The following is a 15,877-nucleotide window of genomic DNA, read 5'->3' as shown; positions in this document are numbered from 1 at the left end:
TGCTGGGTAGGGGCCGAGAACCGAGTCCCTGCCACTCCCTGTGACAGCCACAGTGTCCCCCGTGGGGGCCGCAGCCCCCACTCGTGACCAGGGCATTAATTAGCAGTAGAGGTGACAAGCCTGGCTTGTTCCCGGCTCCAATGGTTGTTTCAAGGTCAAGCGCTGGAGAGAAAACAGGGAAGAGCGAGGAAAAGCCACCAGACATGCGGCTGTGCCAGACTCTGGGGGGGTGGGGGGGTGCTGCTGCCTGCCTGGGTGCTGCCTGCACCCAACGGTCCCTGCTGAGCCCTGCCTGCACCCTGAGATCAGGCAGGGATGTCCCCATGGGGACGAGGACTCTGAGAGGGTCCCTTCGGGGTCCTGTGGCCACCCAGGCTGGGGGGGGAGCTCAGGGCAACCCCAGGGGCCCTCGGGGACACCCCTCTGGGGGACCTCCATAAGACCCGGGGGGGTCCCCAGAGATCCCTTTCAGGGACATCCGAGTGCTCTCCAGGGACACCAATGGGATGACTTCAGAGACCTTCAAGGACCCCCAAGAGACCATTAGGACCTCCAGTTACACTCCAGAGACCTCCAGGGACCCTCCAAGATCTTGCCGGGACAGGTAAGGGTGGCCAGGCTGGGGACAGGGGACGGGATGACGGGCGATGCTCCGTCCCTGCAGGGACCCTCGACCCGGTGGTGGGCTGCAAAGCGCCTCGATGCCACGGTGATGGGTGCTAGAGCTGGGGGTGGGGAGCAGCTACCCATGTCCCAGGACCCCCTTCCCACCCCACAGCCGTGTCGACGGCACCCCCACCAGCTCTTCCTTTAATTACGATCGTTGGCTGGCGTTAATTATTGAAACTCGCCACACAGTGCACTCTGCTGTAATTGTGTTCAAATTAAATTAGGGCAGCCCTATAATTAGCTCCCCAGGAGCAAGGCGGTCAGCAGGGATGGGGTCCCTGCCAGCGGTCCTCGCCGACACCGCCCCCCCCATCATGGTAATCGATCAACAGTGCCGGGGACAGTGGCAGTGCCATGCAGATGCCCATGGGTGGCACTTGCCAGTGTCCCCACGGACACACGGTGGCGAGGGGACAGGGGACCACGCTCAGCATCACCGTGGGATTGGGATGCCCGTGGGCTTGGGGGGGGGGCACGGGCACAGCCCCCACCGCAGAAGCCAGTGGCACACCACCATGCACCTGGGTGTGGGGGGCAGCGGGAAGCCCACGGGACCCTTCTGGGGGTGCTGCTGGCCCCCCCCCACCTCGCCTGGCTCATGGGGCTGGGGTGCAGGGTTGGGTTTGGGTCAGGGTTGAAGTCAGAGCTGGGGTTCAGGATTGGCACCCGGGGTTGGGGTCCGGGATAGGGATGTGGGGCTGAGGGCCGTGACTGGGACTTGGGGTTCAAGTTCAGGGCCAGGGGTCACATTTGGGATCTGGGGTTGAGGTCTGGGTTTGGGATCTGGCTTTGGGGGTCCATGGATGGGACCCGAGGTTGGGGTCCTGGGTTGATGACCACATTTGGGACCCAGGGTGCGGGTCCATGGTTGGGACCTGGGGCTGAGGTTCAGGGCCGGAGCCTGTATTTGGGACCCAGGGTTGAGGTCCAGGGTTGGGGTCCCAGCTCAGGACCTGGGGCTGCAGGAGGGGCTTGGATCAGCCTCTGCACCATCGCTGCCATCTCAGGGGCTGCCCCCCCATCTCTCTCCCCCCACTCCATCCAGACACCTCATCCAACCTCCCCGGCCGGTGCTCAGGACTCACTGGGGCAGGATGAGCCGTCCCTGCTCCTTGGATGGGGTTGAGGCCTGGGAACTGCAGCCCCCCATGGAGGACCCCCCCCCCTCCGCCATACCATGGCAGGGAGGGGATGCCCGTGCCTGGAGCATCTCCCCCATCCCAGGTGATCCCAGCCTTGGGGTGCAGTTTAGGTCTCTGGGGACAAGATGAACCGGGGGTGGGGGGTGGGGGTGACACCAGCACAGAGGGGACCCCCCCCCCAGCAGGGAGAGGCCACGGTGCGACGCTTGACTACTTTTATTGGGCCTCCGAAGCTTTAAATACAGGCCGGGGGGGCGGCGCTGGCTGCGGGCAGGACAGAGGGGGGCAAATTCAGCTGTCGGTCGGACCAAGGCGGGGGGGGGCCGGGGCCGTCCCCCCTCCCCGGGGCACGGAGCTGCGACCCCCCCCCCCCCGCCTCGGCTGCCCCAGCCCCCCGGGAGACAGGACGGGATGGGATGGAACGAGGGGAGGGGGGGAGGACGTTAGTGTGGTGGCAGCGGGGAAGAGGGGGGGGCACCGGCCCCAAAGCATCCCTTAGCGGCTGTAGCCGAACTCGTCTGCATCGTCCGCGCGGAAATCCCCGTAGCGCCAGAGGTTCAGCTGCAAGAGAGGGACCGGGATGGGGCCGCATCCAGCGTCATCCCCAGAGATGGGGGGGCTGCATCCAGCATCACCCCTAGAGACTGGGGGTACCACATCCAGCATCACCCCTAGAGACTGGGGGTACCACATCCAGCATCACCCCAGAGGTGGTAGGGGCTGCATCCAACATCTCCCCTAGAGTTGGGGTGGGGGTTACCACATCCAGCACCCCCCCAAGACAAGGGGGCTGCATCAGGCACCCCAGCAGACTCCCACCTGCCACCCCCCCGCACTCACCCGGGCGCTCTTGGCCGTCTCCTGGGCGTTCAGGTACTCGGTGATCTGCAGGGACAGAGGCTTGGGGTGAACCTGCGCCCCCTCCCCTGCCCTCCCGGGGGGGCTTGGGGCCATGCACCCCCAGCAGGGTCTGCCCAGCCACGGAGGGGGGTGCGACCCCCCCCCCCCCCATGGCACCCATTACCCTGCACCTCAGGGTGGCAGAGGGGGTCCTCATTGAGGGCAGGGAGGTGGGACCCCCACCCAGCACGGCTCCAAGAGGGAACTCAGGCATTTGGGTGGGGGTGGCCAGCGCTTGGGGTCACGCCCCCTACCCCGAGCCCCCAGGCAGCCACCACCACCACCGAGCCGGGATCGATACGGCATCAGATGAGCCGGGGATCGATCACCGCTCGGCTGCCCGCAGGGCAGAGCCCACCCTACTGAGAGCAGGGCAGGGAGCCCCCCATCACCCCCCCAGCAGCACCTACCACTTTCTGGAACTGCTTCTCCTTGCGCACCTCCACCATGACCAGTCCCTCCTTGACCAGTCCCAGCCCCACGTCGCTCTTGGAATCGGCAAACTGGAGGGTGACGTGGGGACAGCCCGGTCCCAGGTGCTCCACGTTGAGCAGGCACTGGGTGTTCTGGATGTCCCGTACCACGCTGTCCACCGCGTCCGCCCGCGCGTCGTCCTGCGGCACGGCACGGCGTCGGACCCCACGCTGCCGTCGGGGACCCGGAGCTTCCCTGCTTCCCAGGACACCCCCCCCTACTTACGTCTTGGGGCACCTGGATGAAGGCGAACTTGTACTCGGTGGCTTGCGCCGGCAGGACGCGGGTGCTGAAGGCGGGGGGCAGAGCGGCCAGGCGCGTGGCGGGCAGCGTCTCCTTCTGCGGGGGCAGAGAGGGTACTGGGTTTGGGAGGGCACCCAAGGGTGATGGACACCCTGCGATGGGTCCTTGGGTGCTGCGGTTGGGAGGGCACCCAAGGGTGATGGACACCCTGTGATGGGTCCTTGGGTGCTGGGGTTGGGAGGGCACCCAAGGGTGATGGACACCCTGCGATGGGTCCTTGGGTACTGGGTTTGGGAGGGCACCCAAGGGTGATGGGCACCCCATGCTGGGCTCCCTGGTGCTGGCTGGAGGGATGAAAATGTCAGCACCCAGTGGCAGGGACGGACAGATGGATGGACAGATGGACAGACAGGCAGATGGATGGATGGACAGGTGGATGGATGGACAGAGAGATGGATCTATGGACAGATGGATGGATGGATGGACAGATGGACAGGTGGGTGGATGGATGGACAGACGGATGGATGGACAGGCAAATGGATGGATGGACAGATAGATGGCTCTGTACCCCGAGACCCCCGCTCCCAGGGGCGTGATCCTGCCCCTGCCTGATGCTTGGCAGCTGGGGGACACAGCCAGCCCCCCGCCTGCACAGCACAGCTGGAGCTGGGGGGGCTGCAGTTGGCACCCTAGGGTGCCCCCCCCCCCCCCCCCCTCCCACATGGTGACCACTCACATTGCCATAGTCAATGTAGAAGATATGGACTTTGGCGGCCGACTCCACCTTCTCTACGCGGGCCCGGTACCTGGAAAGCAGGATGGGGTGGGGTGTGTGTGTCACCCCAAAACCACATGTCAGAGTGGGGCAATGCTGCCCCACGGCCTCCCAGCGGGGGGAGCGGGACCCCCTCCTCACCATTCTCCGTCGACGAACTTGGCGATGCAGAAGTCTCCGCGGCGCGGGGCGTACGAGCCCTCCACCGGCGGGTGGTTGCCCACCTCGGCGCGCATGTTCTCCATCAGCTTCTCCAGCTGGGCGCCTGGGGAAGGGGTCGGATCCAGCACCTGCCTCTGCGCCCCCCCCCCCCAAGTCGCTCACCCTGGGGTTGTGGCGGGGGCTGCTCTCATTTCACCCAGGAGATGTGGATTTTGAGGGGCTACCCACCAAAACTGAGCATCCTCATCCCACCAGAATAAAGCTCCCCCCACCTCTGGATGGCAGAACACCCATGGGTGCCAGACCTGCAGCACCACCAATATTGCAGAGGGGCATTAATTATTCAATGGGTGCTGCCGCGTTACAGCTTCACCTGGCCCCCGCTGCCGCAGCCCCGTGGTGCTTGGGGACGGTGGGGGGTCCCGGGGAGCTGCGTGCTCTCCGGGTGGGGACCCATGCAGGGCCACGATGGCATGGCTGGGAGGTGGTGGGGGATTCGGAGCCGGTGCCGTGCCAGGCTGGGGGTCCAGGGATGTGCCCCCCATCCCCATCTGTGCCCCTTAAAGCAGCTGAATGACATTGCAGGGAAGGTGGGGGGGTGAGACCTGCAGGGTAGGGCGTGGGGGAGAAGAGAGCGGGGGGACCCAAGCCCTGTCTCCGTACCCGTCTCCACGTCCTGCACGTAGAAGTGGAGATCGTCCGTGATCTCCGTCACGAAAACAGGCTTGTAGTTTGCTGTGCGCTCCTTCTCCTCCAGCACCGGCACCACCTCCTCCACCGGGGTCTCCTCGTAGTGGGACCACACCTGGGATTGGGGGACACACACGCTGGGCCATGCCACACACCCCACGGCCATGCTCCGTGCCACTGGCAAGGGGACGATGGCTATGCTGGTACCCAGCAGCTGGAGCATCCCCGGTCCCCAGCACCCTGGATCCCATGTGCCTTGGGGCGGGGGCATCCCTTGGGGCGGGGGCATCCCTTGGGGTGGGGACATCTCTTGGCATGGGGACATCTCTTGGGGTGGGGACATCTCTTGGGTTGGGCACATCCCTTGGGGTGGGGACATCTCTTGGGGTGGGGACATCCCTTGGGTTGGGCACATCCCTTGAGGTGGGGACATCTCTTGGCATGGGGACATCCCTTGGGGTCGGTCCTGTCCCACGCTCACCTTCTCCTTCTTCTGCTTGGCGGCCTCCTCGGCGGCCAGCAGCGCCTTGTAGTAGGGGCTGCGCTCGGCGGTGAAGTGGACCTTGGAGAGGGCGTGCTCCACCAGGGCCACCGACAGGTTGAGACCCTCGATGTGCAGCCAGCCGATGAAGTTCCCCGCCTTGTCCATGCTCTCCACCTCCACCTCCACCTGCGGGCGCCCGGGAAGGAGGGATGTGAGCTCTCTGCACCCACAGCAGCGGGCAGGATCTGGCCACGCACCCCTCCCCGCCCCGAACCCGCCTGCCCAGCCACCGCCTTCATTCCCAAATTCTCGTCTTCATCTCGGCTGCTCCAAGCTTCATCAAGCAATAAAAATCAATGGATATGACGGAGTTGGACTGGGCAGGTGGACGTGTGTCAGGCATGTGCCTGGCCAAAAGCCACCCCAGCACGGGGTCTGGCAGGCAGGGTCCTCCCAGTTATCCTCCCTGGCACCCAGCTCTGCTCCATGGGCACCCAGCTCTGCTCCACGGCACCCAGCTCTGCTCCCAGCTCTGCCCAGTGAAGGGAACCAGCAAGGGATGACGGCAGGAGCATGCCATCCTCTGCGTCTCGAGCTCCCTGCCTGCTCCCTGCCTGCTCCCTGCCTGCACTGGGGAGCAGCTGGGGAGCACAGGCAGAGCCCAGAGCCACGCGGGGCCAGACTAGGGACCGACACTGGGCTGCTGGGGTGGGAGGTGGTGAGCAAACCAGTGCAAAACCGGCGTGTGCAAACCAGAGAGCAAACCGGCGTGTGCAAACCTTGAAGAGCAAACTGGAGCGTGCACACCAGTGAGAGCAAACCGGAGTCTGCAAACCCGAGTGCGTGAGCTGAAGCGTGCAAACCGGAGGGAGCAAACTGAAGTGTGCGATCCAGAGAGCAAACTGGGGCGTGCAAACCAGCGATAGCAAGTCGGGGCGTGCAAACCAGCCAGAGTAAACTGGAGCGTGCAAGCCGGCCACCGCTGGCAGCCTGCAGCCCCTGCCCCGGCGCAGAGCTGCTTGCCTGGCAGCGCAGGCAGGGCTGCAGGCAGCGCTGCTGCCTTGCACACTCGCAGCGCCGCTGCCCTGCCAGGCCCTTCACAGCCCGGGGGTGACGCACTCCAGGGATGTGTTTCACCGGGATCTCTGAGGCCAGGAGATTATTTCCACTGCCCGAACCTCGGCTCTGCCGCTGCGGGCGGGCAGGAGCAGCCGGGCACGGCACAGAAACCCCGTGAGCAACTGGGGGTGCTGCCGGCTGCACCCACCCAGCTGAGGTGCTGGGCAGGAACAGGGCAAGAGCATCTCTGCTCCATCACAGCTGCACGGCGAATTCTTGCGGTGCTCTGCAGGCAGGGAGCATCCCCTGTGCACCCCAGGCACGCCGTGCGCCCCCATGCACCTCGCACACCCCCATGTACCCCTTGCACCCTGCAGACCCCGTGCACCCTGACCACCCTGCGCCCCATATACCTGTGTGCTCGTCACCCCGCAGCACGCTGCCGCAGCCCCGGAGAACCCCGCGTCTCCCTTCCCGGCAGCTCCGGAGGGACTGAGCCGGGGCCAGCTCCAGACCACCGCGGCGGCACAGCAGGCGTCCCCACCGCCCCATGACAAACCCACCAGCTCCCTTTTCCCAGCAGCTCTGCTGGGGCCAGTAATCGCCGTTAATCCCATAATGGGAATTAAAGCCCCCAAACAAGCGGATTTGCAAAATAACGCTCCCTGTGAAGCGCGTGGCATCAGCCGGCATCTCACATGGTGTAGGGTGCGTGGGTAAGGGGGAGCTCCACGGACACTGCTGGGAGCTGATCCCCCTGTTGCGGTCCCTGGGCAGCAATCCCACCCTCCGACAGCAAACCCAGGCACCAGCAGCCGGCACAGCCGAGTCCGGTGCTGGGGACGTATGTGTCACCCCTGCTGGGGACAGGCTTGCTGTCCCCTGGAGCTCCCTCCGTTCCCCAAGCTGGGGGCTTGCAGCCCCACGGCGCTTTGGGAGTGGGCAGGCAGGGGATGCCGGGCAGGCAGGAGATGCTGCAGATGAAGCACGCTGGACCAGCTGTGTCCAGCGTCCCGGGCGGTATCCGAACGCTGCCCAGGGTGGGGGTCCACCCGCCTCCCACCCCAGGCCCACTCTGCTGCAAAGAGCCGAGCCCTGGCATGAGGAGCACCCCCCAAAAGGGTCACCACAGGGCGGGGGAGGCTGGGGGCCAGCCGAGCCCCGGAGCTTCTGCGCACATAAAGCCCCTTTGAGAGCATCCGTGGGGCGGTGGCGAGCCAAGGCTCCCCGCACGCACCCGGCATGCTGATCACCTCCGCTGCCCGCTGCTGCCGCCGAGGAAGAGGAGGGAGCCCGGAGCATCCTCCCTCCGGGAGAGCCGGACCCCTCCGGGTGTGCCACGCTGTGCCCGAGGGGCCGTGCCCGACCCCCCGACCACCACGGTGGGTCCCAGCGGTCCTCCCGGCTGAGCAGGGCCGTTGCCAGCAGCCCAGACATTTGTTTGCTTGGTACCTTGGGCGGGTGATGGTTCCCCCCAGGCTGCGGCATCCCTGGGGCCATAGCGCCCAGTCCGTAACGCCCGGAGCAAGGCTCTGTCACGGCCTCTGGCACAAAAGCCGCATTTCCATCTAGCGGCAGCCGGACCGAACGGCAGCGGGACACGGCACAGCCAGTGCGGCACCGCACGCCTCGGCCTCGGCCAAATTGACCCCTGGCATCCCCATTCCCAAACCTCCCTAGTGCCAGGCCAGGGCGGCCGTAAGCGCTGGCAGAGCCGGGCGCTGGCAGAGCCCAGGCACCCGTGGGTGCGCGCCCCAGCTCCCGCGCGCGGGTCGAACACGCGTGCGCGAATGCGCACGCTCGAGCAAAGCACAAGCGATCGCGTGCCCTGCGCACGGAGCATCTCCCGCCGGGATGCTGGGGAGCTGCACCCCGCTGCCTGTTGCCCGCTGCCCGCTGCCTGCATCTGCCAGCCTGGCCAGGAGCAGGGGGTGCTCCCTCCTGCCTGCCCTGCTGCCCGCTGCGGCGAGCCCTGGTACCACGGCACCGCGAGGCCTCCCGGCACTGTGCCGACCTCCGCTCCGTCGCCCGAGCATCGGCATTTTGCCGGCCGCATCCCTTCGCCACGAAGCCTTCGTCAGCGGCCGGTGGCTAATTGTATCCGCCTGGCTGGCAGCCGCGCTCCCAGAGCTGCAGCGGGGCCGGCGGCCAGGCGGTGAGCGGCGGTGGGTGCACAGCTCGGCACCGCGGCGCTGCCGGCGATGGGCAGAGGGTTGTCGTCTTCCCGCAGCCCCTTCCAGTCGCCGGAGCTGCATCCCAGGACGGGGTTTGGGTCGTGGCCGGTGCGGCCACCGGGACGGCACATGCCAGCGCCGGGCGCGTGGCAGAGGCACCGGCCACGCCGCTGCCCACCGGGGATGGAGGAAGGAGAGGCGAGGTTTGGGTTGAGCGGGAGATGGATGGGCCCTCGCTGCTTTACAGGTGCCACGTTGGGATAATTTAATTACCCTGCCGTAGCCTTCTGCGTGGTTAACTGTGTTTGGCTCTGCCGGTGCTGCCAGACACGGAGCTGTTTTCCCATCCTGAAGCTCATCAATCGTGTCATAACCTTTCCCCACTGCTTAAAAAAGCCTCGCAACATCCTTCTTCCCTTCCACCGCGCTGGCTGCCGGCACGGTGCCTGTCACGGCACGTGCGCGGCACGGCCCAGGGCTGCTGGCATGCCGTGGGGCAGGATGAGGCCCCGGGTCGCCCACTGGCCCCAGGGATGCTCGTGCCGCCTCCGGCTGGACCGGTCCCCAGGGACCAGCACCCCACACACGCCTGCTGGGACCCCACAACGCCATGGGGCAATGCTCCGGTGGTAAAGGTGTCCCTGTCCCCTGTGCCACCACCCCCCCCCCCCAGCAGGGTCACCAGCAGCAAGGGGACGAGCGGGACATTAATGGACTCCCAAGCGCCCACCAGCCCCACAGAGCTGCCCAGCCAGCTGCGGGCACCCGCCAACCCGCAGCCCACCGGTGGCACTCGGGTGACAGCTCCAAGTGCCACCCCCCCGGGGGGGTGCTGGGGCAGGACAAGTCCCTGCCAGGCTGTGCCAGCCCCAATCCCCGTCCTCCCCCCGCCACAGACCCCGGTTTGGGTGCACGGCCCCGCTCCCGGGGCGGGGGGGTGTCCCAGCCCCGCTCCCTTGCGCAGCGGGTGCTGTTGGCACGTCCCCGTCCTGAGACCCCCCCCCCTCCGCATCCCACCCTGCTCCATCCCAACACAGGGCTGGGGGCCCCACAGACACCGAAATCCTGCCCGGGGTCCCCAGGGACACCCACCCGGCCGGGACGGCGGGGTGCAGGCGTGGCTTCGATCAGACATCAGAGAATCCACAGAAGATTGGGGTGGGTTTTAACACCCCCCCCCGCCCCCCAAGAAAAGAAGCTCCCAGGTTTCCCCCCCATCACCTCACCCTGCACCCCCCCCTGCAGCATGCCCACCCCCAGCACCTCCTCGCTGCCAGCCTGGGGGGGTCGGGGCACCCCCCATCCAGGACCCTGGGGATACCCCCCCCCGGCGCTGCCAGCGGCCCCACATCCCGCAGGGACGCATCCTGCTCGGTGCAGCAGCCCGTGGGGGAGAAGCGAGCTGGGTGCCGAACAGGGGGAGCCCCCAGCCCCCCCGCCTGCGCCCTCGTTCTCTTGTATTAATTAAAACTGGGGCGAGGCCCCTCCGGAGCTGCCGCCCAGGGCCCCGCTGCCGCTCGGGACCCTTCGGCGCTGCCGGCGAAGCCCTCGGCTGCCAGCAGCTCAGCAGGGGTGTAAAACGGGGGGGGAGGGAGGCTCCACAGTGGGGTGCGCAGCCCCCCCCGATCCCACTCCGCACCCCCCAGACTCGCGCCCAGCAGCGATGTCCACCGGGGTGTCACCCACCTTGCAGCAGGGGCCACCCCAGTGCGAGCACCCACGGGACCCTGGGGGTGCTGGTGTTTGCCCCCCCCTGCAATGCCAGGGGTTCATTACGTGGCCGGCGCTAATTATCCACCCGCACCGGGCCACCCCGTGGCTGCTGGGGGCAGGGGGGCAAGACGGCGACAGGGGTAGGACACCCAGGTGCACCCCCCCCAGCCCGTACCCCAAAAAGCAGGTGGCACCCACGCGCCCATTGCCCCGGCATCGTGCCCACTCCCCAGCCCACGGCGGAGCCGGACCCGGTGCCCCCCCCGACCTGCGCTGCTGCAGAGCCGGGCTTGTCCTCTCCATCAGCGTCCCAGCTTGTGTCGGGTCTCAGCCCTGAGTCTGGTGCAGGGGTGGGGGTGGGGGGACCCGCACCCGGGGGTCCGCAGACCCCTGCTCAGCTGAGCACCGGCTCCTGCATCGCATGGGGGGGGGTGGGATGGAGCCGCGTCCCCCCCCCCATCACCTTAAAGCCGCTGGCTGCCTCCGTCCGTCCGTCTGTCCGTCCGTCCGTCCATCCTCAGCCCGCGGCCGCGGCGCTCCCCTCCTCCGGGGCCGGGACGGGGGGGGTCAGGGGGCTTCGCTGAGACACCCCCCCCCCCCCCCCCTCATATCCCCGGCGCGGTTCCCCGGAGCGGGGCTGCGGGCAAGGGAGGAGGAGGAGGAGGAGGAGGAGGAGAGGAGGAGGAGGAGGAGGAGGGGAGGAGGAAGAGGAGGAGGAAGCAGCCCATCCCGCATCTTCCTTCCAGAGCAGCAGAGCCCGAAAATAGCTCCCGGCCGCCGCACCGGCTCAAGCGGGGCCGGTGGGGCCCCTCCGGAGCGTGGTGGGCGGCGGGGGGGGGGGTGGGTGGGGAGGGAGGGAGGAAGGCCGCGGGGTAGGGGGGGTGTACGGGCGCGCGTGTGCGTGTGTGTGTGCGGAGGGGGGGCGGGGGGGGGGGTGCCGGAGCGCTGTGGCGAGGCCGGCGGGGCTCAGCATCCCCCGCTGCTGCCGGGCTCCCAACACGATGCGTCAGCAATCCATCCGCGCTCCCACTGAAGGACAAAAGGATGAGAGAGCCGCCTGCGCGGCTGCCGCCCGCACCGCCCGCACCGCCCGCACCGCCCGCACCGCCGCCCGCTGCCGCCGCCGCCCCGGGGCTCCGCGGGGACCCCACGGCCCTTAGGAACGGAGGATGCCCGCCGGCCCCGGGGCCCTCACCCTCCTCGTCGCCGCCGCCGCCGCCGCCGCCGACCCGCTGCGCGGGCGGACGAGCCGCTGAAGGCGCGACACCCGACCCACGCGGGAAGGCGGAAAGAGAGGGGGGGGGGGGGGGACGGGACCCCCCCCCGCCCCCCGCCACCCGCCGCCCCACGCGCACACACACTCACACACACGCGCACGCACACGCACTCCCCGCCGGACCCGCCGACCGACCGACAGACCGACCGACCGACGGACGCCGCGCCGGGGCTCTCTCCCCGCCGACAGCCGCCCCCCCCCACCCCCCCCCCCGCTTTGGCCCTTCCCCTCCTCTAATTGATTTTTTTTTTTTTTTTTCCTTCCCCTCCTTTGGGGGCTTTTAGCTATTTATTTATTTATTTTCACGTACCCTTGAATTTTTCCTAATTTTTTTTTCATTTCTATTTTCCCATCTCCTCTGCTTTTTATTTTTAACCTCTTATTTTCCTCATTCTTTATTTTCTGAGTTCTTATTTTTAACCATTCTTATTTCAGATTATTTCCATTGCTGATTCTTTCCCATTCCCCCTTTTCTTTCCCAATTTTTCCCCCAATCTTTTTTTTATTGATTTTTTTTTTTTTTTTTTTTTTTTCCCTTCTCCCCGCCGGCCTTTCCCCGCGGGCGGGGGGCCGCCATGCCGGGGCGGCCGGGGCGGCCGGGGCGGCCCCACGGGCGGAGGTGCGAGGCGCGGGTAACGACGGCGGCGGCGGGGCTCGCCGCGGCGGGGGGCTGCCGGGCCCCCGCTTAGCCGGGCCGGCCCCCCCCCTCCCCGCACCTCCTGCACCGCAGCCTCCAGGAGCCATTTTGTCTTTTTTTTTTTTTTTTTTTTTTTTTTTTTTTTCCCGGAGCCGGCCCCCCCCCCCCCCCCCCGCCCCGGCCCCGCTCCCCCCTTTGCTCGGCGCCGAGCACCCCCGGAGCGGCCCCCCCCCGCCCCTTCCCCAGGTAGGTACGGCTGGAGCGCGGGGCTCGGCCGGGAGGGAGGGCACCTCTTTCCTCCCCCCCACCCCACCCCCCCAGCACCTATTGTTGCTTTTTGGGGGGGGGGTAAATTTTCATTTTTCCTTCACCCCCCCCCCCTCCTCTTTCGGCGTACCCCCCCGCCCCCCCTCCCCAGCACCGCGACCCCCCCCCCCTCCGGCCAGCCGGGCCCAGCTTGTCGGAGCCGGGAGAGGGGGGGGGCCCTGAGCCAGTTCTCCTTTTCACGCCGACATCCCCAGACGATGGTGAATGATGAACGTGCCACATCATGAAGCTCTTGTGGCAGGTAACTGTGCACCACCACCGCCGCCGCCGCGCCTGGAGAGCTGCCCTGGTCTCCTACCTGACGGTACACGCGTGGATCCTATACGTTGCCGCCGCCTCCCCCGGACCCCAGAGCTGCCCCTCCGTTTGCTCCTGCAGTAACCAGTTCAGCAAGGTGGTCTGCACCCGTCGCGGCCTCGCCGAGGTCCCCCCCGGCATCCCCTCCAACACGCGGTACCTCAACCTCATGGAGAACAACATCCAGATGATCCAGGCGGACACTTTCCGCCACCTGCATCACCTGGAGGTCCTGCAGTTGGGCAGGAACGCCATCCGGCAGATCGAGGTGGGGGCTTTCAACGGGCTGGCCAGCCTCAACACCTTGGAGCTCTTTGACAACTGGTTGACCGTCATCCCCAGCGGGGCCTTCGAGTACCTCTCCAAGCTGCGGGAGCTGTGGTTGAGGAACAACCCCATCGAGAGCATCCCCTCGTACGCCTTCAACCGGGTGCCCTCCCTCATGCGCCTGGACCTGGGCGAGCTGAAGAAGCTGGAGTACATCTCCGAGGGGGCTTTCGAGGGGTTGTACAACCTCAAGTACCTGAACCTGGGGATGTGCAACATTAAGGACATGCCCAACCTGACGCCCTTGGTGGGGCTGGAGGAGCTGGAGATGTCGGGCAACAACTTCCCCGAGATCAAACCGGGCTCCTTCCACGGGCTCAAGTCCCTCAAAAAGCTCTGGATTATGAACTCGCAGATCAACCTGATCGAGCGGAACGCCTTCGACGACCTGACGGCGCTGGTGGAGCTCAACCTGGCCCACAACAACCTCTCCTCCCTGCCCCACGACCTCTTCGCCCCGCTGCGGTACCTGGTGGAGCTCCACCTGCACCACAACCCCTGGGACTGCGACTGCGACATCCTCTGGCTGTCGTGGTGGCTGCGGGAGTACATCCCCACCAACTCCACCTGCTGCGGGCGCTGCCATGCCCCCCTGCACATGCGGGGCAGGTTCCTGGTGGAGGTGGACCAGACCTCCTTCCAGTGCTCGGCGCCCTTCATCATGGACGCCCCCATGGACCTCAACATCTCCGAGGGGCGGGTGGCCGAGCTCAAGTGTCGAACTCCTTCCATGTCCTCCGTTAGGTGGTTGCTGCCTAACGGGACGGTCCTGAGCCACGCGTCCAGCCACCCGCGCATCTCCGTCCTCAACGACGGCACCTTGAACTTCTCCCACGTCCTGTTGACGGACACCGGGGTTTACACCTGCATGGTGACCAACGTGGCGGGGAACTCCAACGCCTCGGCCTACCTCAACGTGAGCACGGCCGAGCTCAACACCTCCAACTACAGCTTCTTCACCACCGTCACGGTGGAGACCACCGAGATCTCCCCGGAAGACATCTCCCCCAAGTTCACCAAGCCCGTGCCCACCACGTCGACGGGCTACCAGCCGGCGTACACCACCACCACCACCGTCCTGGTCCAGACCACGCGGACGCCCAAGCAGGTGGCGGTACCCACCGCCGACTCCGGCGACAAGATGCAGACCAGCCTGGACGAGGTGATGAAGACCACCAAGATCATCATCGGTTGCTTCGTGGCGGTGACGCTCCTGGCCGCGGCCATGCTCATCGTCTTCTACAAACTCCGGAAGCGGCACCAGCAACGCAGCACCGTGACGGCCGCCCGGACGGTCGAGATCATCCAGGTGGACGAGGACATCCCGCCGGCGGCGACGGCGACGGCGGCGGCCACCGCCGGCGTATCAGGTGAGGGGGCAGTCGTGCTGCCCGCCATTCATGACCACATTAACTACAACACCTACAAACCGGCACACGGGGCCCACTGGACAGAGAACAGCTTGGGGAACTCTCTGCACCCCCCCGGGACCACCCTCTCTGAACCCTATATAATTCAGACCCACACCAAGGAGAAAGTACAGGAAACCCAGATATGACTTTTTTTTGGGGCTTTTTTCTTTTTTTTTCTTCCCCCCACCCCCCCCGACATTACAAATGCAATAGAATGCACAAAAACCGAACAAAAAAAAAAAAAAAAAGACAAAAAAAAGGAAAAAAAAAAATAATAGACAGCAACTTTTGTACAGAGCGGGGGAGAGACTTTTTTTTCTTGTACATGCTTATATATTAAATCTATGGGCTGATAAGAGAAGCAGATTATATTAAAATTTAAAGAAAAAAAAAACACCCCAACCACAAAGAAACTATTTTCTAACTCGCAAGTTCTATTTAAAAAGAGGGAGAGAAAAAATTTCAAATTTGCAGAAACCGGAGCAAGCAGCAGCAGCGGCGGCGGCGGCAGGGCCCCGTGCGCGGTGCAGCGCGGCGCAGCGCGGTGCAGCGCGGCGCGGGGGAGACGCCGTAGCGGGGAGCGCAGAGAGGAGCCCGGTGGGGTGGGATGGGGTGGGGTGGGATCGGGATGGGGGGGGACGGGGGGGACACGACAAGATGCGGCCGGACCCCCGTCCCGCGGCGCTGCCCTCGCCGCGTGCCGCCTTCGCCGGCCGCGCCGGCTTCAAACCGGAGCAGGGAGCGGGACGGCGGTCCGAGCCGCCGTGCTGTGCCAAAATCTTCCGAATGCAATAAAGAAATTAATTTGGGGGGGGGTTTTTTGGGGGGGTGGGGGGCAGCCTGTGGGCCGGGGATGGACGTCTGCAATGTATTAAAAGCAAAAAATTAACAAAAAAACCAAGAAAAGGGGGGAAAAAAGAAACAAAAACCAAACCCCAGGTGGGTGGGTGCTGGGTGTGCAGGGGGGGGCTGGTGGTGGGCAGGCGGGGGGGCGAGGAGCGGGTGCCCCCCGCTCTGCTCCATGCCCCTTCTCCCACTGCACCACATCCTGCAGGCCCCGGCGTGCGCCGCCGCACCGGGCACCGGGCACCGGCGTGTGCCGCCGGCACAGGGCTA

At 66.0% G+C, this 15,877-nt stretch overlaps 2 protein-coding genes across 2 annotated transcripts in view; one reads left to right on the top strand and one right to left on the bottom strand.

The window, feature by feature from the left end:
- Nucleotides 1-1,891: 1,891 nt before the first annotated feature.
- SND1 (staphylococcal nuclease and tudor domain containing 1) overlaps nucleotides 1,892-15,877 on the bottom strand; it is a 127,842-nt gene continuing 113,856 nt past the window's right edge. The window contains exons 17-24 of the mRNA XM_049813984.1: nucleotides 5,537-5,725; nucleotides 5,029-5,170; nucleotides 4,345-4,468; nucleotides 4,165-4,234; nucleotides 3,411-3,524; nucleotides 3,122-3,325; nucleotides 2,652-2,696; nucleotides 1,892-2,372 (exon numbers count right to left, since the gene is read on the bottom strand). Of these exons, the coding sequence (XP_049669941.1) occupies nucleotides 2,307-2,372; nucleotides 2,652-2,696; nucleotides 3,122-3,325; nucleotides 3,411-3,524; nucleotides 4,165-4,234; nucleotides 4,345-4,468; nucleotides 5,029-5,170; nucleotides 5,537-5,725 (954 nt within the window). The 3' untranslated portion in view covers nucleotides 1,892-2,306. The remainder of the gene's footprint in view (nucleotides 2,373-2,651; nucleotides 2,697-3,121; nucleotides 3,326-3,410; nucleotides 3,525-4,164; nucleotides 4,235-4,344; nucleotides 4,469-5,028; nucleotides 5,171-5,536; nucleotides 5,726-15,877) is intronic.
- LRRC4 (leucine rich repeat containing 4) lies at nucleotides 12,888-15,348 on the top strand. Its single transcript, XM_049813985.1, has one exon. The coding sequence runs from the start codon at nucleotides 12,949-12,951 to the stop codon at nucleotides 14,905-14,907; it is 1,959 nt and encodes a 652-aa protein (XP_049669942.1). The 5' UTR covers nucleotides 12,888-12,948; the 3' UTR covers nucleotides 14,908-15,348.

The sequence above is a fragment of the Accipiter gentilis genome, chromosome 11 (genome assembly GCF_929443795.1).
Source record: "Accipiter gentilis chromosome 11, bAccGen1.1, whole genome shotgun sequence".
Taxonomy (NCBI): Eukaryota; Metazoa; Chordata; class Aves; order Accipitriformes; family Accipitridae; genus Astur; species Astur gentilis.
Note: the sequence above shows the minus strand (reverse complement) of the source record. Positions and strands in the feature narration are given on the sequence as shown.

What these genes read in the sequence shown, in the direction of transcription:
- LRRC4 (XM_049813985.1), top strand. Translation starts at nt 12,949, where the DNA reads ATGAAGCTCTTGTGGCAGGTAACTGTGCACCACCACCGCCGCCGCCGC.